This window comes from Phaseolus vulgaris, chromosome 4, assembly GCF_000499845.2.
Source record: "Phaseolus vulgaris cultivar G19833 chromosome 4, P. vulgaris v2.0, whole genome shotgun sequence".
NCBI classification, from domain to species: Eukaryota; Viridiplantae; Streptophyta; class Magnoliopsida; order Fabales; family Fabaceae; genus Phaseolus; species Phaseolus vulgaris.
The window spans coordinates 44,656,646-44,683,282 of NC_023756.2; the positions used below are offsets into that span (position 1 = coordinate 44,656,646).

The 26,637-nt window shown below is 28.6% G+C and overlaps 4 protein-coding genes across 4 annotated transcripts; 1 reads left to right on the forward strand and 3 right to left on the reverse strand.

Moving 5' to 3' along the window:
* The first annotated feature begins 1,993 nt into the window (after nt 1-1,993).
* Nucleotides 1,994-5,059, forward strand: LOC137837891 (uncharacterized protein At1g24485-like). The gene is made up of 7 exons (XM_068647058.1): nt 1,994-2,619; nt 3,169-3,641; nt 3,897-4,029; nt 4,151-4,219; nt 4,313-4,384; nt 4,484-4,552; nt 4,704-5,059. The coding sequence occupies exons 1-7, from the start codon at nt 2,030-2,032 to the stop codon at nt 4,906-4,908; spliced, it is 1,611 nt and encodes a 536-aa protein (XP_068503159.1). The 5' UTR covers nt 1,994-2,029; the 3' UTR covers nt 4,909-5,059.
* Nucleotides 3,027-8,615, reverse strand: LOC137837890 (pentatricopeptide repeat-containing protein At4g30825, chloroplastic). Its single transcript, XM_068647057.1, has 2 exons — nt 5,860-8,615; nt 3,027-3,626 (listed from the first exon to the last, which is right to left on the reverse strand). The coding sequence occupies exon 1, from the start codon at nt 8,523-8,525 to the stop codon at nt 5,967-5,969; it is 2,559 nt and encodes an 852-aa protein (XP_068503158.1). The 5' UTR covers nt 8,526-8,615; the 3' UTR covers nt 3,027-3,626; nt 5,860-5,966.
* A 2,272-nt stretch (nt 8,616-10,887) lies between these two features.
* LOC137837894 (methylecgonone reductase-like) lies at nt 10,888-12,634 on the reverse strand. The gene is made up of 4 exons (XM_068647062.1): nt 12,195-12,634; nt 11,757-12,006; nt 11,488-11,667; nt 10,888-11,250 (listed from the first exon to the last, which is right to left on the reverse strand). The coding sequence occupies exons 1-4, from the start codon at nt 12,509-12,511 to the stop codon at nt 11,026-11,028; spliced, it is 972 nt and encodes a 323-aa protein (XP_068503163.1). The 5' UTR covers nt 12,512-12,634; the 3' UTR covers nt 10,888-11,025.
* A 4,113-nt stretch (nt 12,635-16,747) lies between these two features.
* On the reverse strand, nt 16,748-20,015 carry LOC137836529 (methylecgonone reductase-like). Its single transcript, XM_068645199.1, has 5 exons — nt 19,896-20,015; nt 19,428-19,749; nt 18,576-18,819; nt 18,035-18,214; nt 16,748-17,081 (listed from the first exon to the last, which is right to left on the reverse strand). Exons 2-5 carry the CDS (start codon nt 19,742-19,744, stop codon nt 16,866-16,868), a joined length of 957 nt encoding a protein of 318 aa, XP_068501300.1. The 5' UTR covers nt 19,745-19,749; nt 19,896-20,015; the 3' UTR covers nt 16,748-16,865.
* Between the last annotated feature and the right edge of the window lie 6,622 nt (nt 20,016-26,637).

Genomic DNA, 26,637 nt, shown 5'->3' on the forward strand with positions numbered 1-26,637 from the left:
CATCTATTTTTATGTATTAAAGTATCATATAAAGTGGTAGGTGTATCCTAATAACTAAAAACAACACGTGTAAAAGACTCTTAGTCGTGCTGAAAAATTAAGATTTGAAAAATTAACAATATCATTTTAAAAAAATTGAGGAAAAAAGTCTTAAGACAGATTTTTTAATTTCATTCAACATTAAACATGTATAACATTATGTTTTATGTTAGAAACATGTATTTTTTTCAGAGTATATTGATTAATGTATATACTCTTATTTTATAAAAAAATATCATACCAAATTATAACTGTATCACTACAATAAAATAATCAAGAAACCAATTTTAAAAAATAAAAAATAATTAGTTACTATAATAACTAAATTAGAAACTATTTAGAAATTAAAAAAATTATTGATTTATAAATTAGTTTCTAATATTGATAAATAATTTTTAAATTGGTATCTAATTAGGTATCAAAATTTTAGCAACTAATTATTTAAATTCTAAATTTAGTAGAAAAATCTTTCATGTTAGATCTCATTATACAATTTGACATCTTAACTAAGCTGACACCTCAAGCAACAACAATTATCTACCATCTTTTGAGCTTCCTCTATGACCTATATAACTCCATAAAACTTCAAAAAACATGGAGAAAACACCAATAAACTTCTCGTACTAATGAAACTTTTAATTTCTTTAGGTTTCAAATTCAAGTTTTACAAATTAAAAACGTAATGAAAAAAAATAAAATTATACTAGTGAAAAGAATAATCAAACTACTTTAGTAAATAGCTTGTGTTAATAACATAAAAATACTCATAATAAAATAATGGTATGAGAATGTTGGAAAACAAATAATTTTACTATATTCCTGATGTTGACTTGCCAAAACATATCATTCTCTACTACGATGTGACATATACTTTGACTTTTCCATTTTTTTTTCTGTATTTCTGACTTAGTTATTTTTGTTGTCTAAGTTTTACTACACCTTATGACAGATAATTTCTGTTGAAAACAATTTTTTTTGTTCAAACAAGCCATATTATTACGTAGTTAACTGGCTCATGGTATCTCACAGTCATGTGTTTTCAATTGTACGATAAGATTAAATAACATACAAAAAATAATTATCAGTGTTTGATTATTGCAAGTAAATGTTTGTGATCAAACGTGTCAAGCCATAAATTCCTCTTGAAGTCAACTCTATGATGCTAAACATGAACAATGAGTGCTTAGTTTATTCATTTATGTTTAAGGTTTGATAACAGAGCAACTCTGACATCTGGATATCTCTGAAGCTATGTGAAAGACATGAACAATGAGATGAAACTATTATTTATTCTCTGCTAATCCAATACTACTTTTGAACTAAGTAATTAAGTATACAAGAGTTTTTTTAATATAATAAAAAAAATAAAAAATAAGATGAGAATATTTACTAACAAACTCTAAGAAAATATCTATTTTGTAATCCCTTTTCTCTTCTATTCAAGAATGTTGTATTCGGAAAGCATCAATCCTCCCTACACCTTTGAATACTTCGTATTTAAATCACGGTTTGAGATATTCTGCTTATCTATCTTCTTCATCTTTCACTTTTACCATCGGTGAGAATGAAAAAACAAACTTTTTGTGGTTTAATTAATGTTTCTTTTTCTTTTTCAAGAGTTCTTTCTTTGCTGATAGAGACATTTGTTTTTATCATGTATGACTTGGTCTCTTATTTCTCTTCTTACATTGCACTCACCACTTTGCTTGCACCATTATCACTTTGAAGCTGTGCACTACATAACTGTCAATCTATGATATATAAATCCTAAGTCAAATCAGAAGACAACAAACATCAACAAAATACCTTAACCAACAGTTGAATATCCAATAATTATCTTCTCAAACTTTGCTGGCAGTTCACTACATGCATGCATATCACTAATAAAGCTATGATGGCATCATTATATATAATCACAGCATGCCTGGCTGAACACACAACTCCACCACTTACCATCTTATCCTTTTCATAAACCTCTTCTCAACCATCCATGACAGTTCCTCCAATAAGTTTTGTTCTAGGAGTAGCACTTTGGGTGCTATTCTTCTCAAAACCTTGTCTCACAGTGTTTGTAAGCATTGATTGTGGATCCTCACAATCTTCCACTGATGAAAACAACATAAGATGGGTTGGAGATGGTGACTACATTCAACATGGAGAGTCTCATGATGTCTATCTAGGTTCTAATCCATTGAGCACTCTGAGGGCATTCCCAAATAGAAAAAAGAGTTGCTATTCCATCAGAGTTGGGAAAGGAGAAAAAATTCTTACCCGAGCAAGCTTTTACTATGGCAATTATGACAAAAAATTCTCTCCACCAGTGTTTGATCTTCAGTTTGATGGCAACTACTGGGCCACAGTCAACAGCTCAAGTTACTATTATGTAGATTATGAAGCAATATATATTACAAAGGGAAACTTCACCAGCATATGTGTTGCTCAAACAAAGCCTAACCAGATTCCCTTCATATCATCCCTTGAAGTACGTAGCTTGGACCCCACAATGTACAGTCATGTTGATCCCAATCATGCATTGATTTTGCAATGGAGATATGCTTTTGGTGGAAATCAAACTATAAGGTATTAGCAATTACCCTCACTCAGTAGTAGATTTATGAACTATGATAAGTAGAAGTATATGTTATGAACTTATGGTATTTGAACAAAAAGTTTGAATTTCCTCACTCTATATAGTATATAGAAGGATTCCCTTATTCCAACTATAGCAAGTTTTGAAACACTCTTCCCTTGAACAACGTCCATGAATGCTAAAGTTTAACTGTTGAGTAAGAAGTTTTTTCTTCATAGCTAAACTACCTCCCAAAATTTCTATATAATTTTAAACAGAGTTTAATTTTCATATAAAGACTTTTAAATTGTAGACCTAGACCAATGTAATGTTAGTTAAGAGTTGTAATTATTATTTACAAAAACTAACCAATTTAGTATGATATTTGTGGCTGAATAGACTGTAAAAGCTCTTCACATTATTGGTGAATTAGATTGAATGGCATTTGGAAGCAGCACTTCATTTTATTTTATTGTATAATACACTTTCCAAAAGAAAAATGTTTGCCATCAAATTTGGTGTTTGATATTGTTATTGTTGCATCAACTGGAATATGGTAGGTACCCAGATGATGTTTTTGATCGAATATGGACGCCATCATTTGGTATAGGTCTTTCTGAAGTGAAAAGTGAGGCATCAGGTATTGACACTAGTACAGCAGAAGATCATCCACCACAAGCTGCACTTGGAAATGCAGTTATTTCCTCAAGCACTACACAGAACATGCAGTTCATCAATAGGCTGCCCACAGAGGAGCTTCCTATTTACATCACTGCTTACTTCTCAGAAGTGAATGAAAGTGCAGCAGGCAAAAGATCCATTCAAATGTACGTAGACAACAAACCCTTTTTAAGTCCAATAGTTCCTCCTTTTGGAAGTGTGAAAGAAGTGTACATCACCAACGTGACAGCTTCAGCAAACACTTCATTTGTTCTGCAGGCTTCAGCCACTTCCACCCTTCCTCCTGTACTCAATGCTCTTGAAGTTTATACCTTAAGTGATACATTAACTGCAGGAACTGATAGCAGAGATGGTAAGTGTGTTATGTTGTTATCAAAATATGTATATATCTCTACAGGGAGCACATAATTTGATAACTCTTTATCTTTGAGAAATGAGAATTATTGATACAAACCAAGTGGTTAAGATTAAAAAATGCTCATGACTTTATAAAATGATTGTGACCACTATTTGACAATCTATATACATGGTTGTTTGATCCAAATTTACTGTTCTCATTCTTAGTCTCCTCATAATAAAAAAATGTCACTTTCTTTTGTGAATTTAGTGCAAGGTTTGCTACAACTGCAGTTGGCATTTGAAGTGCTTGTGGAGTGGAGTGGTGACCCTTGTCTACCAAATCCATATAACTGGGATTGGATACAATGCAACAGTGAAGTCAAGCCTAGAGTAATTGCATTGTAAGTTCATATCTCTTCTTTCAGACAATGTTTAGAATTTTTTTTTATCAGAACAATGTTTAGAAATTATACACAAAATAACTGCTAACTCTTTTTTTATTTATATGATGGTAAAACATAGGTATCTTAATGGTTATAATCTGCGAGGCACACTTCCGGATTTCAGTTCCATGAATGCACTTGAAATCATGTGAGAAACATAAAATCCACAATTTTTGTTGTTGCATCTTTTACAATCAAACCTTGGCTTTCTATTTATCAATTAAACTTCTCTGAATTGCAGTCATTTGCAAAACAATACCATAGAAGGCCCCATTCCTGATTTCCTTGGTCTTCTGCCTAATCTCAAAACATTGTAAGTTTCATTCTTATACATACACACCATGTTCCAACAAATGCATCAGGTGTTTTGAACTCTACATTGAAAACTAAATTTTTCCAATTCTTTGTGCAGGAATTTGTCTAACAACAGGTTCAATGGTTCCATACCCACATCTCTAAAGAATAAAAACATTGAACTTGTGTAAGTTAATTTTTTTATGCTTTTCTGATAGTGAGAAGCTACATTAGGATTTAACTTCTTCAGGGTTTTTCAAACCCATCTTTTCAAACAACTTTTTCTCCTTTTCATATATAGTAGTGTGCTTTTTCTGACTTCCATTTTCTAATTTCAGTACAACAAATAATTGCCTCTCGGGAATGAAGTGTCAACCTCTAAGTGATTCTCCAAAGAAGCTTCCAAAATCACCACTTCAGTTTGTTTCAGGCGATGAACCTTTGGGAGGTGGAAGTGAGAAGATTATTAACAATCTGAACATAGCATTCATAGTAGCTATGCAAACTCTGCTGTTACTAGTTTATAGTGCTGTGCACTTTTAGACCCATTCCCATCCATTGTTGGTATTAATATCTGTTTTAGACAAGTTCTAAATCAGTGTTTATTAGAAATTTGTTTGAGTGTACTTCATTTGTTATGAATATATTGTATCCTTTTGTCGTTATGAATGAAGAAACAGGATTGTTAATTTTACCTCTTTTAATTGCAGAATTAAGAGTAGTGTCAGAATAATTATCCTTCTCCTTTTCTATGGTGTTTTCATCAGTAAAAGAAATTCCTAAACTTATTTTTCATGTTACAAGTAGCACTGAAATGTTGCTTTAAAAAATGTTTCCTATTTTTAGTTTCTTTCAGACATCTCAATTTCGAGAACTGTGTTTACATGTTGAATGGATCCAAGTGTAATTTCAATTTCATCAGCCTTGCTTCTTGGTTTCTGCAACTGCTTCATTTGGTTAAAATTAAATCATGAGTGGGTCAATGAGTAGGATCCAGAGTTTAAAAATTAAAAGTCTTGACACAATATGCATCTATCATAAACTTCCGTAGTCATAGTTATCGTAATTTATAATTAGTTGATAGTATAATTTTTTTTTTACATTAGCAATACATTAAATAAACAATTAAATAATATAATACATTTTATGTTAGTCATATAATATAAATTTAATTTGAAATCGTTAAAAAATGTTTTTTCTTTTTTCATTCAACACCTTATTGCAATTACAAAAATAAATGATAGAGATAGAGGTCAAGAACTTCAATCTTGAACTGTTGAGTACAATCATTTATTAGAACTAGATGTGATGTTCATGAGAAATATTTTAAATACATTTCTATCCATTTTTAATAATTTACAAGTGTATTCAAAATATTATTGATAATTTTATTACGAGATTACTGATACACAAATTAGCAAAACTTCATACAGCAAAGTACATATTCTGTTTGTTTGTTTTATTTTTGCTACAAGATATACAGAAAAATCTTACCAAGGGAAGACTGTACTGATGTATGACTTTTAAGGTAAAACTATTCTTCATAGAACGAGGGTTAGAAGGTCCAGAACCACTTATAGGAACGCCATAGTTTGTGAAATTCATAATTCCATCTGCTTCATCCACAATGACCATTTAACTGCTTCTAAAAAATTATCATTTCGTCGCAGTGCAGTGATAAGATTAGTGTAGGTTGTCTTGTCGGGTTCTATTCCGTTTTTTCTCATTTCCTTGATCAAACCTACTGCCTCTTCAACCATTCCTGCAATCCCATATGCCTTGATCAATGTGTTATAGCTGCACAAATCAGGTCTGAGTCCACATTCTTTCAATTCTGTAAGCACGGTAGCAACTTCATTAATCCATCCTTGTTCTCCATAGATATTGATCATAGTGTTGTATGTGTAGTGGTCAGAGGCACAATTTGAGTCCTTCATCCTTTGCAGTACAGATCTAAATGTCTCCATTTGACCATTTTTCCCATAAGCATCAAGCATTGAATTGTATGCTTCAAGGGAAACTGAAAATCCATCAAATTCCATTTTCTGGACTGTCAATGACATGTTGTCGAAGTCTTTATTTTTGCCATATGCAGCTACGATTGTATTGTAAGTGATCACATCAACCAGGCCTTCTTTCTTAGCCATGTTGTACAGCCTCCGAACCTTCTTGAAAAGCTTGGCTTTCCCGAAGACATCAAGCATGACATTAAAGGTAATTGTGCTAGGCACAAATTCACGCTGTATCATCTCATCAAAAAGCCTAGAAAGCTCATCCACTGGGAGAGCCTGAGCACAGCAGTTTATGACACAATTATATAGTTCCTGGTCGAAATCCTCTCGATTTTTCGAGATTTTGTAGTATAAATCAGTCAATTTATCCACCATGTTACATCTTTGATAAATACGCAGCATGTCACACAACAAAAACTTGTCTGGAACAATATCTGATCGCTCGTGAAGAGCTTCCAACACCACGCAAGCATCTTTCAAAGATCCAGCTTTGACATACATCCTTACAACAATACTGAAAGCAATCATATCCAAGGCAACTCCCGAAGACTTCAACTTCAGATACAACTCTTCGGCATCCTTGAAGAGGCCCATGACACTGTAAATGTCAATCATGGTGCAGGCGATGTGCATGTTTGGGATGTCATCACATTTGGGCATTTGGGTGTATATCTTCACAGCATCCTCCAGAAAACCTGCCTCTTTGCCCGAGCAAATCAAAAGATGATAGAGGTTATCCTCATATCTAGAATCTCGCCACTCTTTGTCATTCAACACTTTCAAGGCATCATCCACCAGCCGATGCTTCACATAAGCCATGACCAGAGTGGAACAAGAACTCTGGTTGACCAGCACGTGCTGATAAAACACACCTTTGAGCAGATGTGGCACCTTATGAACCTTTCCAGCACTCTCGTACACCTGCAGCAGAGTACCAATTATAGAAGAACAGTGGCATCCACACTCCACCATATCATCAAGAATCTCAAAGACAGCTTCATCATCTCCATATTTAGCCTCCAGCTTAATCAATGTAAACAAGTTGGAGGAATTGGGCTTGAACCGCAACTGTTTGAGCTCCTTATAATATCTCGTGGCATACACATAGTTATCAGCTCTACCCCAACCCTCAATCATGGATCGGTAAGTAGTTTCATCCGGATCCAACTGTGAACTCTGTCGAATCCTCATAAACAATCTCTGTGCAGAATCCATTTTACCAGCCTTCCCATAACCAGTTATCATAGTGTTGTAAGCAATAATATTAGCACAAAACCCTGCTTCTTGCATTGCCTCCAACACTCTCTCAGCATCCTCCAATTTTCCTTGCTGGCTATAAGCATTCAACATCACCAACCAATTCTCCAAATTCGGCACCACCTCGTCCCTTCTCATAAACTCGATCACGCATAGGGCCTTCTCATACAACCTCAAACGCGTGTAAATTGTTATCATCGAAGAATACGCAGATTCACATACAATTCCAAACCCTCTCATTTGGGAAAACGCAAATTCCGCCTCCTCCAGGTTCCATCCCTTCCGATAAAGGCCCATGAGCATCCCAACGGTCGCCACATTGGGCGCCACGCCATAATCCAACATCATTCGGAACCACTTCGTCCCCAATTTCACCAGATTCCGTTTGCAGCAGGCGTATATAAGAGTGTTGAAGACGTTGAAGCTCAATTCGGAACCGAAACTCGCCTTCATTTCAGAAATCAGCTTCTCCGCGCCTTCCCAATCTCCTCTTCTGCTCACCACGCGGAGTATCACATTGTAAGCGCCGGCGTTGCGTTCCAGCTTCCCGCCTTCCCTCATCTTCTCGAAAAACGACAGCGTTTCGGCGTCGTCCTCCGCGCTCTCTTCCAGCCGCTTCAGAATCGCGTTGCACTGCGCCGTGCTCAGTTCGGAAGAGAATTCCACGTCAGCATCGGGTGAGAAGAGTTTCGGGTGGTCTCGACTTTGCTTCGGCGCTCGCTTCGAAACCCGAAGCTGAGGCTTGTAATTGAGCTTTGCCTCGGGGACCCAAACGCGCTTCTTGGCTTTGAAACAGGAGAAGCTAAGTTGGAACTGAAGGGTTCCAGAGAAAGCAAGAATCTGACATGAGGGTAGCGGTTGTAACCGCTGCTGCTGGAAGCACTTCTTCATTTTGCTTTCATCTCTTCATGCGTTCTGTTGTGTTGTGTGGTGCGTGTAACCGAAAAATATCATCCAAATCTACTCTTCCCAAAAGCACTTATTCAAAATCAATTTTAAGAACAAACACTTCTCTTATTTACTCTAATCCACAACAAATCTTGTTCTCTCTATACATATAAATTAAACTAATTATGTTCAATTAGAGTGTTTTTAAGCATCATTAGTCAACAAAAGTTTTCTATTTTTCTTTCAATAAACATTCATAGGAGTTTTTCTTGATGTGTTATCTTTTATAATATGTTTTTTCATCTTTACTTATAACTTTGATTTTTTAATATTTAAAAACATCAATAATTAAAAATAGCACTGTATTCCAAATAAGTTATTTATCACAAGTTCAAAATATAAATTATACGTTTAAAACTAACTATTTGTTATAAATTATTTTTAAACAAGTATTTTAGAAATTAAAAAATAAATTATATTATATATATATATATATATATTTTTGATACTATATGTTCAACCTGATCTAGAGCCTCCACCTTATTTTGTTATTGGAGGTGTTAATAAAATGAACTAACAAAATAGTTAATTTAAATAAATTAAACTAAACCTTTGGACTAAATATATATCTTTCACATTGAGATAATATTTTAAGATATAGTTTGTTTTAGAGTTAAAAACTTCGTTATGATTTTGTTTATAAAATCATTTTACGGATTAATGAAAAAAGATGTATATAAACTCATCTTGATCTTGATTCCTAAATGATGTAAGACTATATTAAACGTAAAAAAAAAAGGATTTGTCAGACCTTAAGTCTATTGAAATAACACTACTAGAACATTTGAGGTATTATTCATTTTGAAATTCAGGAATTTCGTCACAGTTTTTATCCCACTTCAATGAATTAAAAGGGAAAGTATATAAACTTACATTAACGTTCACCTCTACTAATAAAACTATGTAAGATTATATTATATATTATTTTTTATGTTTCAATTTTAAAAATCTGAATCATTAAAAGAATAGGAACTATACTTCTTAAAATATTATAAGAGTCTTATTAAAATAAATCTAACTTGTAAAATTTGTTTATTGATTTTTTAAATAATAAAATTTTGTTCTCTGAGTATTTATAATTCACTACTAGAAAATAGTTAAATAGAAACCAATTTTAAAAATTAAAAATAATTAGTTTTTATATTAACTAAATTAGATACTAAAATAATTATTAGTTTCTAAATTAGTTTCTATTATTGATAAATAGTTTCTAAATTGATATCTAATTAGCTACCAAAGTTTTAACAACCAATTATTTTTTTTAAAAGCTTTCATGTTAGACATAATTATGCAACTTGACATCTCAACTAGGTTCACATCTCCATCAATAACAATCATCTGCCATCACATAGAAAAAGATTATTAAAAAGTAACTAATTAATTAAATACCAATTTAGAAACTATTTATGAAACTAATTTTAAAACTAATAATTTTTTTAATCTGTAAAATAATATCTAATTTAATCAATATAATAACTAATTATTTTTTATCTCTAAAATTAATTTTTATTTAATAATTTTCTTGTAGTGATTATATTACACTATTAGATAAACTGATCTACTCTCCGACTAATGTTTTTTTTCTTTTTTTCGTTTCATATTATCACTTAAATATTCATTCTAGTTTAGTTTATTAGATATGGTTTTTTATAAAAAGATTGGTTATATATTATTAATGAATAAATTTATGTATAATCTTGAGTGAAAGTAAATGAAGTAATTAAATGTTGTTGTGTCTTGTTTCAATATGTACTAAAACTCAGATAATTAAATTAAGGTTTGAATATCTTAGTCGTGCTTCTAACATATCCAATTTATCGTTTTAACTCCTACTTTTTTGTAATTTAAAATTTTCCTGTTGGACTTGATTAAGAAGCGAAAATAATAAAATTTTATATTATAGGATAAAACCATCGATCTTTTTTGTAAAAATAAAAATTATAAAATAGATACATTATAGGAACATTTATTATTTTATGTTATTTTTGAAATTTTATGTCATTAATACACAACGTATTTTTTTAAAAGTAATTTATAACTTTGTTAATTCAAATCTAATTTCACACTAATTAAAAATACTAATGTTAATTAAATTTCTTTATTCTTCTTCATTTCATAAAATAAAAAAATTGTATTTTCGAAATTATCATGAATCATAATTATAGGAATAATATACACATTTAAACATAAAGAAACAATATACATATCTGATTAGTTGTTGGGCATATCCAATTAAAAAATAATTATTTTAGAGTTACCGAAGATTACAATAACTTGTACAGCAACGTTTTGTGAAAGAATAATGTTGGTGAAAAGTTGAAGCATCATTATTAATCATCACACAGATCCTAAAGTAAATTGATTGGCAACATTGATGAATCCATGCCATGAGTTGCATACCTAAATTGGTAGAGACATGGAAATTATTACACATGATTTGATTTCAAGGGTCTCCATCCCAAAGCTCTTCCAAGGTTTTGTAGGGTCCATTTTCTGATACAAAGTTTATTCCAGAAAACATCCTAAGCTGTGGAATGTCCCTGAATTTCTGTGATTCCTCCTGCTTCAGTTCCCACTCAAATATCTCAAGGTTCTCTTTCATTCTCTCCTTGTTGAAGCTTCTCACAATAGCAATTCCCCCTTCCTCGTATATCCATCTCAGTGCAACCTGCATTGCCATTCATCCATTTTTAACCATCATAGATATATATATCATAGATAATAGATGATAAGATGTTCACAACCATGTAACAAACAGATTATAACTGGAAAGACAAATAAATTTTAGTTGAAATTGATTAATTCTAAAATTGTACTGAATCAAATCATAGTTGCAAACCAGCATCTTTTAATGTATCATTGTAATGTGGGTGGTGAGAGTTGAAGTCTGAGATAGTAAGAGAACCTGAGCAATGGTCTTCTGTCTTGCACAAGCGATTTCCTTAAGGATTGGGCTGTCCATAACTGCATTTGTACCAAAAGAACTTCTGTAAGATCCCAGTGGTGACCATGCACTCACATGAATTCCTTTCTGTTTGCAAAATTCTCTGAGTTTACCCTGCTGCCATGAGGGACTCATTTCCACCTAAAACCAATGGAAGGAATCACCAAAATCAACAACTTTTTCATCACTGTTTGAACATTAATCCACATGTAGTTGCTAAACCTTCATACCTGATTCACAGCAGGAGGGATGGTTGCATTTTCCAAGAGCTGGTTGAGCTTTTTGATGCCGAAGTTGCTCACACCGACAGACTTTGCCAAGCCTAATCTGCAACACTCTTCCATAGCTTCCCATATTCCTTTCATGTCAAAGGAGGGCATCACATTTTCCTTCAATATATCAGATGTCCCTTTGGCTTCATATTTCAGCCTCACTGGCCAATGAACCAAATAGAGATCTACATACTCCAACCCCAACTTCCTAAGCAGATTCATGGAAATTTACACAACATGCAACAATAGAAACAAACTGTATAAGAGGATGATCATATAAGCTTTCAAAAGGTATATTTGTAACAATTGAAACAATAGTTTTCAGATATAGAAGCTAAAAAGTGAAGTTTTTAAAATATTGGAACCAAATGAGTGGTTAAAGCTCCTTGTACTTACTGCAGTGAGGTCTTGAGAGCTGGAAGAACAAGGTCAGGGTGAGCATCAGATGACCATAGTTTTGAAGTGATGAATACTTCATCTCTGCTCTTCACAAGGCCTAGTTCCAAAGCCTTTTCCACAGCTTTGCCTAGAGGCTCCTCACTTCCATAAAGAGAAGCAGTATCAAAGTGTCTGTATCCAATCTCAAAGGCATCAATAAGTATGGAGGTGAGAGTTTCATGTGGTGGAGGAGGAACTGATGCAGTTCCAAGGCCTATCACTGGCATCTTTTTCCCTGAGTTTAGTATCACTTCTGGGATTCTTTTTGCTTCCATATTTTCTGTTGGGTTTGATGTGTGTAGAAATGTTGTTATACAACATAAGAAAGTGTTAATTCTAAGTCCATTGAAGAAAACTAGAAATATCCTCTTTGGATGAATCGGTCCACATATATACAAACACATGAAAACATCACTGCTTTTTTTTATAGAAAGCATGAACCGGTCCACATAAATTAACTGATTTTTTCCCTAGCATCTTTGGTTTATTGCTTGTACGCAACCTCATTTATTGTTTTTGTTGTTTCTTGATAGTCTGAATTCAAACCTTTAATTTCACTAAGTAACTCAGGCACTATGATAAATACCTTAAGTAATATGAAGTGAAATGGGTTAATTATCATGAACTGTAATAAGTGGAAGTATGTTGGAGACAGAGGAAATAACTAGTTCACTAGTTGAAGTTATTAGTCCCTGAATTTAATGTCGCGTATTAGTTTTTAATTGTAATTAAATTAAAGCAGTAGTCTTTAGGAACTAAAATGTGATGAACAAAAAAAAATTAACTTGCTAGCTTTTTTATAAGTTAAAAAATTAACTATATTGGAACAATTGACTCTAGAAAGGAGATTTAATAGAGTTTATAGACTTTTGTTTAGCATGGGTAAAGATCCGTGTCGATTAGATATAAAATTATTTTATAATATATAAGTGAGTGTAAATCTCTATAAGTCAATTTTTTAAAGGTGAGTTAAACTTAAAGTCTAATTTTTAATATGATATCAGAGCCGTTTAAAGTTTATCCTAATGAAACTTTGAGATCTCACATTAGATAATAACATGCTCATAACTCAAAATACTAAATACTCTACTTTTCATCAACATTTGATTTTAGAAACATATATATACTATAATGTTTGTTATTGTCAAAATCTTAGATTACTCATATTCATAAGATTGTCTAGTGAGAGTTTTAGTCTGTTTAGAGTTTTTTTTTTATCAGCAATAAGATGACACTGTTTAGAGGTGACTAGAGAGTCTAGTGTCTCAACAAAGTATACACAATTAAGTTTAGGAAAAGAAATTAATTTTTTGCTACTAAAGTGCAAGCTAATCTTGTGGACACTTACTAATTTACATTTGATTGGCCAATTTAAGCATGCAATCTTGCTAATTATTGCTTTTGGCATAAGAGATATATTAAAAAGTGGATTTTAATTCTTACTTAACCTCATAAAACTGGTTTATAAGGTTAAGTTTACACCCAGTTATATACTATGAAAATGTTGTAATTTTTAGTTAATTTGGGATCTTTAATATGGTTTCATTCACAGTTTCATTTGTCCTCTAATGACTAAAGCATGATTGAGAATACATGTTTCTTCAGAAGGGGATTGGTTGGTTAATTACTGAATAAAGTCTGCTGATTTATCAAATATACTTATGGGGATATACTTTGCTTTCCGCAATGCATATATGTATTTAGCAGAAGGACAATGTTTGTAGAAATATTGTGCGTTAATTTTCTTTTCCAAAAGGCCAAGTAACTAAGAAAAATCCATGAACATGAAATAAACACTGAGCAAAATGCATAAACACTTGCAGAGAATGCTAGTGCAGTATAGTGGTAGTGAGTGGTGGTGATAACAACATTGCTTGTTACTTTTTGGTGGAAAGGATGGAAAGGCAAGTGATAAGAGGAAATCATCGAGACTTGCATTTCCTTTGAGTTGAAGAGGCATTACAACCTCACCCTTCTGATAAAATTGTCACTTTTGTTCAACTCAAGAGCCCCTGTGAAATAATTACTAAGGGCAACTAGGTTCTTATTTGGAGATAGATCAAACCATAATGATAATGATAGTACAAGACATGTTCATAATAGCGAACTCACATCTGATTTATTCTCATTATTTATATCTTAAAACCCAGTTTGAGTCTTGGAGAAATATTCTAATGTCTCCATCCCAAAGTTCTTCCAAGGTCTTGTAAGGCCCATCTTCAGATAGCCACATGTTCCCTATGTATTGCCTGCACTGTGGAACTTGACTAATTGATGAAGACCTGAAAGATAGAGCATCCCTTGACCAAGCCCAACCTTCCAGGGTTAGGTCAGGACCAACCACTAGCCAGTGTCTCAGAGTCCATCATTCCTCAGAGATCACCAGGAGCAGAGTCCAAGTCATGGAAGTTGAGCACCAGCTAATTTATTTGTTTTTAATTTCAATAGAGTAGAGTTCATATAGCATAACAGGGGTGTATTTATCAAATTGAGTTTGTGTCAAGTCCATTAGGGTTAAGAGGTAGCCCTAGCTTCTAGAAGCTAGAACTAAGGGGCGGCTTTGACTTAGGTCAACCCTTAGGTCGTCCCTCTCTTAATCAATTTCTACCTTCCCCAATCTTGCCCACCAAGGCACCAATTCCTATAAATAGGATGTTTTGCCTCATGTATTTTCACTTGATTTTGAAGATAGTAAAGAAACTCTGCTTGAGTGATTAATGAGTTTTGTCTCCTAAATTGTTTTGGGTTTTATCTTGAGTGTGTAAGCACCTCAAGTGGCAACTCTTCCTTCACTTATCTTGGGGATTCCCACCCTCCAAGTGGAATGATCATCCTCTCCATTTCTCCGTAAGCTTCCTTCACCTTATCACTTTTCCATCCTTTCATTACGGCATTTACCTTTCCTTCTTATGTTCTTAATTATGTCTTTACCATTTGGTCATTTTCATTCATTCTTTAATTTTCGCCTCATTCATTATAATCATCATATACTTGTGTTTTTTCCTTTTGTCATCTAGAAGTGAACATTCACACTTACTTAACCACTTGTTAAGTTCGTGTTCAATGAGGATCTTCTTTGAATCTCACCTTGCATTGCTAAAAATAAAAAACAAAAAACAAGAGCAACCGTGCAATTCTAAAATCAATAATTATTATTTTTATTTAATTTTAAATTAATAATTGAGATTAATTATAATTAATTAATTGTATTTGTATTTTCTCTTTTACAATATATTATGTCCTTAATGAAAGAAGTACACATTCATACAAAATATTATTTTTATTAAATAAAATATTCAAACTAAAAATTAATTATTTCTACTTATTCTTGTATTAAATAAATCCATTTATCAAAGATTAAGTAAAAAGACTTTTTTTAATTTATTTATTTATTTAATTTTAAATTAAAAATTGATATTAGTTATAATTAATTAAGTGTATTTGGTTTTTCTCTTTGCAATATATTATGTCCTTCATGAAAGAAGTACACATCCACACAAAATATTGTTTTTAGGTTAAGATAATTGAATTCTTTTTAGGTATGTAATAAAATTCAGGTGTTCTGTCCAATTTCAACAGACAAAAAATAAAATATTAATTTAATTTTTTTAGAAAATAAAATTTAAAATGTTAAAGTGTAATACTCAAAATTGAAGTTTGTTGATGCTTGTAATGATTTTTGTTAGTATTTTTTTTTAAATTATGACTTTCTAACTTGATACTACTGAAAAAATAATTATCCACAGATTTAAATTTATGGATAAATTTTTATTATTTTATTATTATTTATTAATCTGAATTTGGTAGGTAAATTTAGCATTACATAAATTTATTATTATTTATAAATTTTATTTACGGATTTAAATTAAATTCATAAATAAATTTAATATTATTATTAATTATAATATTCTTTTATATTATTTTAATAATTAATAATATTAATATATTAAAGATATTAATAATATTAATAATATTAATAATGATAATAATATTAATAATATTATTAATAATAATTATATGAATAATATAAATAATTTATCAATAATATTAATAATATTAATAAGTATAATCATAATAAAAATAATAATAATCATAATATAATAATAAAAATTGTTTATTATAATGGTTAATGGTCTTTTGTTTATTCTAATTTATATTTGAGTCCCTCTAACAATAGTTTATTTCAAATATTTATAATAATTTTGATAATACAAATACTAATACTAATAAATAATTAATAACTTTCGTTGGCTCTTTTTGGAAAAAATTTCATCATAAATAATCATATTCAGTCTTGTCTGAGTTCACGGTTCTATGTGGGACCTTTGTAGAGCTTCTCAAGAAAGTGAGTATCATTTGTTTTTTATTTTGCTTATGCTAATAAATTTTAGACTTAGGCTCCTCAAGTAATTACCACCCTAACATTCAGATACCATTTTATAATAACTATATTAAAAATTATATCTATCAAATTTTCATTGCTTCATAGTATAAAAATATTGCCTTGAAAATGTATAAGAATGAAACTTTATTTAAAACCTTCTTTATTTGAAAGGAAAATTCTTAGAAGAAGTGAAACAGTGTTTTCCACTTGAAAGCAGAAACAGCATTGATGAGATTGAAGTGAAGTCATTCCCAAAGATCTTCGAGAGTTTTGAAAGGGCCAAATTCAGAGACAAAACGTTCACCTTTGAAACCCCTGTGCTGTGCTATTTCTTTGATCTTCTCTGAATCACTCTCACTCAGCTCCCAATCAAAAATCTGAAGATTTTGCTTCATTCTCTCACTGTTGAAGCTCTTCACTATTGGAGTTGCACCTTCCTCTATTATCCACCTCAGTGCAACCTGCAATTGCACACTAACCACTAAGTTTCACATCACATCATTACTTTAGAATCCTAAGTTCAATGTTTTCTGTCAAACTATTTGAAAATAAAATGAGGCTATGATACCAATTTCTTCCATAGTAGATTACACATGTGTTTTCAAATAATCAAGTGTAAAGATTGAATGTGACATAAAAAAGGTGTTGGTTTTATGTTGCCCTAAACTTCCTTTTAGTTCTTTGTAAACATATTTGTTTTAGCTTCTAGTTTTTGTTGTGATTCTTTTATAATTCATGTATTTTTTTTCATTTTCTTTTGTTTTTATAAAAAATATTGTTAGAGATCCTATGTTGATCGAGTATAAATCTCACTTTAGAAATCAGTTTTGTAAAGTTGAATTAAGTTTTATCTACTTCTTAATATTATCAAAATCGTTTAGATTTTATTATAACAAGATTTGTTGGTCTATCGTGTCATCCACTATTGTATTGTTATCGGATCATTCGTAAATATATAATCACATGTACAATAGTTTCAAAGTAAGAAATGTTGGAGATTTTCGAGGTAAGAAATGTTATCAACTAAAGATAAAAAATAATTCATAGTGAGTGTAAATCTCATCTTACAAAGTCCACTTTTTAAGAAATATAATTACTAAGTGTATTAATCTTTTGATATGACATAATCTTAAAAAAAAAAATCTCACATGCCCAAGAGGATAAAACCAATTAAGCATTTTTTTTAACAAAAACGGCTATTAAATGTCAAAATTAAAAGATTTGGACATTGCAAGATCATAAAAATGAACTAAAAAGTGAAAATAGTATATATATATATATATATATATATATATATATATATATATATATATATATATATATATATACACGAGGAAAACAATGCATTTAAGTTGTTTTATGTTTATTTAAAAGAATAAAATGAAACATGGTTGATGGTGTATGTTTAATTCACCTGTGCCACACTCTTGCCTAATGTGGATGCAATATCCTTAAGAATAGGACTGTCCATAACAGCAAGGGAACCCCACACAGCTCCATTGGCTCCCAGAGGGGACCATGCACTCACATGAATTCCTCTCTCTTTGCAGAATTTTCTCAGATTTTCCTGTTTCCATGCTGCGTTCATCTCCACCTGCACACCCATTTTACAAACAACCCAAAAAATCTCAATTTCATACACAAACTTTGATGATATTTCCCCCTAAATACAACAGAGTTAAATAAAATAGTATTTTGTTGTATCTGTAAGACTTGGGAAACATCAGTTGCATTGCTTGTAATATAATTTTACTGCTCAAAACATAATCATGGCAACAATTCGAAACATTGTACACTGTTTATGAAGAAGGATGCGATTTCAAATGAAAGGACCAAGATCAATATTTTGGCCTAAAAGTTGAGAAACTTAATTAAATCAGATTTCACCCTTAATTATGTGAATTGTGAAGGTTTTATTTATGCAATTGATTGATGTGGTAGTAACATAAGAGTACCTGGATAACAGCAGGAGTAATAGTAGCATTTTGAACAATCTGTGCAAGCTTTTTCACCCCAAAATTGCTTACACCAATGGATTTGGCCAAACCCAATTTAGAGCATTGTTCCATGTCTTCCCATGTCCCTTTCATGTCCAAAGGAAGAATGTCTTCTTTGCCATACTTGATTCCTTTAGCTCCTTGTCTCAGCCTCACTGGAAAATGGATTAGGTAAAGATCCACATACTCTAGCCCCAACCTCCTATCAAAATGTAACATTCAAACAATTAACTTCTATAATTTGAGGATGAATGTTGCATAAATCACATGAATTACTGCAGATTACAACTGTTAAAAGTAAATGAAAAAATAATCTTTTACTGAAATATAAATCATGTAAGAAAATGAAAAAATGTTGTAAACTGATATTTTTGACTATGGAGTTATCAAAATAACATTCTTTTAACATTTTGTTATGATTTTCGAATCCAAATTGAAAATGTAAATTTTTAGAATATGTTAGGCTTGTGAATCTCAAACATGAAATATATACAAATCAAGCATATGAACAAATTTGATTCAAGTTTAATATCCATCTAAAAAGTTGGCTCATTCAGTGAAAATTGTCCCCTCTCTACTTATCTACATTTTAGTTATATATCATTAATCGATGTTTGATCACTAATTAACCATATATTCTCTCATGAATTAAAATTGACAATGATGATCAAACTAAAATGTTAATTTGGACTGAGAAATAGTAAAAATTGTGCAATCAACCAACCAACACAAACAATGAATCAAATGAACAGATCAACTTCAAAAGGCAAAACTTAATAAGAATCAAATAAAAGGGTAACAAAATTATACTGCAATGAACTCTTGAGTGCTGGAAGAACAAGCCCAGGATGAGCTTCAGTGCACCAGAGTTTGGAGGTGACAAAGATCTCACTGCGGCTTTTAATGAGACCTTGATCTAGGGCTTGTGCTATTGCTTGGCCAAGAGGCTCCTCAGAACCATAATAAGCTGCAGTGTCAAAATGCCTGTAGCCAACTTTTATGGCTTCAATGAATGCAGGAATGAGCACATGGGGTGGTGGCAAGGGCACTGTTCCTGTGCCAAAACCTAAAATGGGCATCTTCTGCCCTGAGTTTAGCACCACTTCTGGCATTGCCTTTGCCTCCATTGCTCCTGTCAAATGGAATCAACCAAAACACTTTCAGAAGTTTAAAACAGTTTTCAATTGCTCAAATCATATGAAAAACATGTTTGTATCATTCTTGGCTAATACAAAACCTTATTATAACTCAGTCTCTAAAACTGTAAAACAATGTTACCTTATTAGAACTGAATTAAACCTAATCTGCTCTAAGAAAACAACTTAAAGAGAAAAGGGTGACTGAACTGATATATCTCAGCACTGATTCATCCAACACTAACTGATAAGATCAGAGAACAATGCTTCAGAAATATTAAGTTAAACTAATATTGTTAATTAATTAAACACACATTTTTAAACATTTAAACTAAAAGTTTTAAATGATGATTTAATATAAATGGGTAGCATTGAATATAAGGGGTATTGCATTTAAAGATATACTAATATAAAATCAATGAAACGATTACTTTCCATTGTGTATAAAAATGTTACAATTTATATTTATTAATGCTTTGATTAATTTTTATTAACACTAAAAATATCTTTAAAAAGAAATCAATTTGATAGAGAACAAATAATTAATGATTATATTAATTAAATTATATATTATGTTAGAGAATAAAAAAGATATTGATATTTAAAATAGTTTATTAATAAAATTTATAAATTAATTTTTAACTTAGTTTTTAATTAGTTACTAAACTTTTTTTTTAGTTAATCAAATATCAATTTAAAAACTAGTTTATACATTTTATTGATAGTAGAAACTATTTTAGATATAAATAATTTTTTAGTCACAAAAATATTATCTAATTTAGTCAATATAATGACTAATTATTTTTTGTTTTTAAAATTGATTTGTATTTAAGAGTTTTCTTCTAGTGCTAGCCCAATGAAAAATATTTTTTTTCCTCTATTATACCATTGGTCTTTATAACATTTTCAAAATAATTTATGCATGTATTTATTATATCAAATAAAAAGAAAATTAAGTAAAATAAGAAATTACATAACTATTTTTTTAAAATAAATAAATAAATAAAATGTATTATATTACTGAATTTCTTTAAAATAACTTTGAAATGCATGTAAAAGGAAAATGTAGTAAATAACATTTATTTTTATTTTTTTTTATAAAAAAATTTCATGTTAGATATCACTATGTTACTTGACATCTCAGCTAGGCTAACACCTTAAGTAACAACAATCATTTGTCATTACATGAAAAAACTATTATTAAAAAAAATAAAAAATACAAAAATATGGGAGAACTAAACCAAAACTCATATGTTAACAAAAACGATACATAGGTAGACTATACCTATTAATAAAAAATTCTAATAACAGACTAGATGAAAGTTTATTATACCAATGAAAATATTCTCTATGAATAAATCATAAATTAGTCAACTTATCAGCACACGCATTTCTTTCACAAAAAGTATGAGTAATCTTAAATCTGATTTGTCCACAGTAATTAAGACAAATATTCTATCGATTACGAAGCATCCAAATAACATTTGTCCTAACAGAAAACGCAACACAAACCAAGGCAGAGTCACATTCCAGTCCCACATTAGTAAATAACATTTATTTCAATACTATTAGTAAATAACATTTATTTCAATACTATATATAATGAGTTAAATTAGAAGAAATGATCATTTATAAATTAATGTTTTTTTGTTGGTAATACATACATTAATGTTTATATTAATGTTACATTTTTTTTACGGAAACAAATATTAATTATTCATTAATACTATTTATAGATGAATAAATATTTTTTTTTCAAAATAAATGTATCAACATTTATGAATGTCATTCCTTAGAATATCTTCATGAGTCATTTTCATTTCATAAGTCATTATATAAAATTTTAATTTTTGTTTTGTGAGTAATACCGTGCTACATCATTTTTTAAACATTTATTTTTGTATTTTTTACTTTAATGTAAGGGTCTTATAAGACTCACACTCTTAATTGATAGTTTGTAAAAATATATATTTTTAAAATAAAACAAATAATCTTTTATTAGTTGACTTAAGGTCTTATTTTGATCCTTGATCTTATTTTTTGTATATATGTTTTATAAAATTCAGATTTTAATCTTCTGACTTATTGCATGACCTCTCATTAATATTTTAATTGGTAGCAAAAATACATTTTTCTAAGATAGAAAAATATTTTTTTATTAATATGATTTAAGGTCTCATTTAAAATTATGAAACAGGGTTTAATTTTAAGCAGGAACATAGTGCATATGGTACAAGAAATAATTATTCAAGCTAGTGCCTACAAGCATAGATAAATTTATAAAAATTATTAATTTTCATTCATTTTTACCGAATTGTGTAATATTTCATAAAAATTACATAATTGAACAACTCATGTTTGTAAAAATGATTTTCAAATAAAAAGTTTTGCTTTTAAGCACAATTTTTACTCTGATATTTTTTAAAATTAGAAATCGTGCTTTCATGAACAACTTCTATTTTTTTTTCAGTCGTGATTTGAATTTTCATTTTCACTCGTGCTTTGAAACATGTTTTCTGAAGTTTTTTTTTTCTATTATCTTAACTTTTTTTTCTTCAGTCATGCATTGAATTCGTATTTTGTAATTGAATGTAATTTGAATAATTTATCATTGTAATATAAACAAATATTTAGTTAGTTTAGTTATTTAATTATTATGTTGGATAATTTATAATTGTAATGAAATTAGACAATGATAAATAATTTGTTTTATGAAACAAAAATAAAATTATTAAATAAAAATAAATTTGTGAAGAAAAAAAATAATTTAAATTATTTTGACTACATTATATATTATTTTAAAATTAAAATAATTATTGATATTTAAATTAACTTATATTATTAATAAATAGTTTTTAAATTAATATTTAATTATCTTTCGAGATTTTAACTACTAACTTTAGAATTTAAATAATTAGTAGTTAAAATATTAAAATATATTTTAATTAATATAGCAACTAATTATTTTTTATTTTTAAATTTAATTTTTTTAATGATTTTTTAATTGTGAATTTTTTTCTATTGAATGTTAACATATAATTTAATGGCACTAATTTAATCTTTTCCCAATAGCATTCTATTTAAATAACAAATTCTATTAATTAATTAATTAATTAACTAAACTAAATATTTCACTATATTAAAATAATAAATTCTCCAAAATAAAAACTACCAACCAATGAAATAAATAATCACATTATCTATAATTTAGTAACACTGCTTTAAATATTTTAAAATTTCATTTAATTATAAGTAATTTCATTAATTAATTAAATTAAATAAATTTTAAATCTCTTTATTTATATTAAATGATAAATTCTCCAAAATAAAAATTATGAAATAATGAATTAAATACCGTAAACCTTAAATTGTTAATTAATTACCCTAAACCTAAAATAGTTAATTAATTACCCTGAACCTTAAATAGTTAATTAATTACATGGTTTAAAACATAAAAAAAAGAACTGAAAAAAAGTCGTCTTGCAAGTAAGACTGTAATAAAAAATAAAAAATAAAAAAATGTAAATGTCTCTACAAAAACACGATTTAATTAAAAATAAATAAAAAGTGAAACTCGTGTTTTCAAAGAAGACTGAGAAAATAAGTTAACATAATAGACAAATCTTTAAAAAAATGTGCTTTAAAACACAATTTTAATGTAATTACAAAAGAAAAAAAAAATAAAACTCGTACATGAAAACATGTCTTCTATTTTTTTTTAAAGTGATCACAAGAGAAATCATGTTTTCAAATACTACTTTTTCATTTGAAATTTATTTTTATGAATACAAGTTATCCAATTGCGTAGTTTTTTTAAATAAAATCCATTTCAATAAAAACGAACGAAAATTATCTGTAAATTTTTCAAAAATATGTCACTTCTGCAGGTAACATATATACTAAATATATTATTGCAGGTAACATATACACTAAATATATTATTACAAAGTGAATTTTAAGTCTAACTTAATCTCATAAAATCAGTTTAATGAGAAGAAGTTTGTACCTACTTATATATTATAAAAAATATAGGAATTAATACAATTTTTATGTTTGTGTTTAGATGTTTTGTTTATATGGTTTGTCTTTGAAAGCTCAAAGGGATATTATATAGGTTCTGTTATTAAAGATGTGCAATTTGTGGGTTTTTTTCATTATAGAAATGGATAATTTAAAAAAAAGTTATAAAAATAGGTAAATCGGTTTTAGATGACAATTTTGATAGAAAAAATCGTTATTTGATAGATGATTTTGTTTGGAATTTTTTTTAAGTAAAAGTTGTGCTTTAATTATTAATTTTTAACTTTTTTTTAAACTCATTAATGAAATCGTGTTTCAATTTTTTTGACAGAAGTTGTACTACAACTTGTAATTTCTTTTCAAAAATGTTGATGTCGTGCTTGTAAGAACAATTGCTATTTTTTATTTATAAAAGGATAATATGTGTTTTTTTATATTTTAACTAGAAATGGTGTCATTCAATATAAAGTTATTTTTTTACTGCTTTTTGTTCAAAGTTATGTTTTTTTTATGTGAATTGTACTTGTATTTTTTTGGGTTTTAACATAATGTATTTAGTTATTTGTAAATAAATGTAATTTAAATAAATATTCAATTAGCTTAAATAATTAATTAAATTGGTTATGTTAGGATAATTTTTTATTGTAATTACTTTTTTAAAGTATGTATTTAATTTTAATGTAGTGAATAATGTAATTGTAATTAAAGAAATTGGTCGTGTAAATAGAATGCTAATGAAATTTTTTTGCATGATTAAATATATATAGAGTAAAATTATGGAATGTGAAATTGTGGAATGAGTTATTTATTATTGTCTATATGTACAATTTGCACGATTGAGACATTCGTTATGAGAATAACATTTTTTTGGATTATTTTAACCTGATTGATCCATTTCATTATCGAACATAATAATTATTGGTCTTCTTGATGAAGTTTGAATCCGTATATATTGACAAAAAATCTTCATTTTGAACGGGATGAAACTGAATTTCAAAGTCTTGTAGATGTTGTGTAAAATATAAACCGATCAATACATATTAGTAGTTACAAGTGACAAGTACAACAAAATGCAGTTACACGAGGATAAGAGAGAAAAACTTAAAATACTCCACAATCACACTACCGTCATTTAATTTGTGCTTTGTAGTAAGACTTTTATACATTTAACAAAAAAACTAAAAATTGTACTTCCAAACACAACATCAAAGTTTAAAAAAAAAATTACAAGGTGTACTGTCAATCACGACTTTTGTAAAAAAATATATTAAAACTCATTTCAATAACTAACATAAAAAAAAAGTAAAAAATTACTAATCAAAGTACAACTTCTACCTTTGGAAAAAAACAAAAAAACAAACAAAAATCTTTCATCTAAATAACTATTTTTTTCTAACAAAATCGCCGCCTCAAAGTTGATTTACCTATTTTTATAATTATTTTAAAAAATTATCCATTTATGTAAAAGACACACAAATTGTAACTTATTTAGTAATAAAACCTATCATAGAGTCATCTACTCTGTTCTTAAATTTTTGATGAATATATATAGTTTATCTATAATTTTTTTATTAATATAAGGATTTTGATTTAGTCTTTCCACATTTTTATATTTTATTTTTTAGTAATATTTTTTTATACAATAATAATATGATTGTTATTACGAGTCAACACAAAAAAAAGTCAAATTTATAATGATAGGTAGATGAAAACTTTTATTTAAGAAAAACCTATCATAGAGTAGTGCACCGAAAAAAATTTAAAGTCTTCATTTTGTAACAGCAGAGAAAGATTTGTGTGTTAAAGTATGCCTAAGAATTGACTGGTGTTAAGTCAATAATTTTTATGAGGTTTTACCTCATGTATAGTTTATGAAAAAATATTGGAACACCATACAAATTTGTATGTTTTGATTTTGATTTATAATATATTCTACATATAAAAAATTATTAATTTTATTTTTTTATGTCATATCAACACATGATGAAGTCTTATAAAATTTAAATCTTAATACTATTAATATTTTTTACCATTTTCATTTTTAAACATTTTGTTTTACAACTAATCATAATAATAAATAATAATATTTAATTAATAAAATAATTTAAATATTATATTATTATAAATAAAATTTTGAAGTTTTATATAAAATAAGATTAATCCAAATATTATTATTCAAAATCTTAAATAAAGTTGAAACAAATATATTTTGTTTTAATCGTTCAAATTTGAAAAAAAAAGAGAGATGATTCAATGTAGTGTTAGCTCATAGTGTACTACAAGAAAAATAATCAAATTACAAATAAATTTATATATCAAAATAATTAATTATTATTGAATTAAATTAGAGATCATTTTAGATACTAAAAAAAATCATTGGTATTTAAAATAGTTTCTATTATTAATAAAAATTTATAAAGTGATTTTTAAATTGGTATCTAACTATTAGCTATCAAGTTTTTAACTACTAATATTTTAGATTCTAAATTAGTCTCTAATAGACTAAATGAAACTAATTTAAAATCTAAAATATTAGTAGCTAAAACCCTATTAACTAAAATCCTATTAGTTAATTTAGATATCAATTTACAAACTATTTTATAAATTTTTATTAATAATAGAAACTACTTTAGATATAAATAACTTTTTTATCTCTTAAATAATATATAATTTAATTAATATAGTAACTAATTATTTGTTGCCTTTAATTTTAGTTACTATTTAGTAAAAAATAATTGTATAATTTAGATGTGTAATTTTTTTTTAATTTTCATATTCGCAGGTAATTGAGCTTGAACACAATCTATCGGAATCGACAAACAAAAATCCATCAATAAAATTTATTGATAAATTTAATAATAATA

Coding starts and splice junctions, on each gene's coding strand:
- LOC137837891 (XM_068647058.1), top strand. CDS start 2,030: ATGACAGTTCCTCCAATAAGTTTTGTTCTAGGAGTAGCACTTTGGGTG. Junction 4,220..4,312: donor ATGAATGCACTTGAAATCAT/GTGAGAAACATA, acceptor TCTGAATTGCAG/TCATTTGCAAAACAATACCA. Junction 4,385..4,483: donor CTGCCTAATCTCAAAACATT/GTAAGTTTCATT, acceptor TTCTTTGTGCAG/GAATTTGTCTAACAACAGGT.
- LOC137837890 (XM_068647057.1), bottom strand. CDS start 8,525: ATGAAGAAGTGCTTCCAGCAGCAGCGGTTACAACCGCTACCCTCATGT.
- LOC137837894 (XM_068647062.1), bottom strand. CDS start 12,511: ATGGAAGCAAAAAGAATCCCAGAAGTGATACTAAACTCAGGGAAAAAG. Junction 12,007..12,194: donor GCTCTCAAGACCTCACTGCA/GTAAGTACAAGG, acceptor GAATCTGCTTAG/GAAGTTGGGGTTGGAGTATG. Junction 11,668..11,756: donor TCCCTCCTGCTGTGAATCAG/GTATGAAGGTTT, acceptor CATTGGTTTTAG/GTGGAAATGAGTCCCTCATG.
- LOC137836529 (XM_068645199.1), bottom strand. CDS start 19,744: ATGGAGGCAAAGGCAATGCCAGAAGTGGTGCTAAACTCAGGGCAGAAG. Junction 18,820..19,427: donor GCACTCAAGAGTTCATTGCA/GTATAATTTTGT, acceptor ACATTTTGATAG/GAGGTTGGGGCTAGAGTATG. Junction 18,215..18,575: donor TTACTCCTGCTGTTATCCAG/GTACTCTTATGT, acceptor ATGGGTGTGCAG/GTGGAGATGAACGCAGCATG.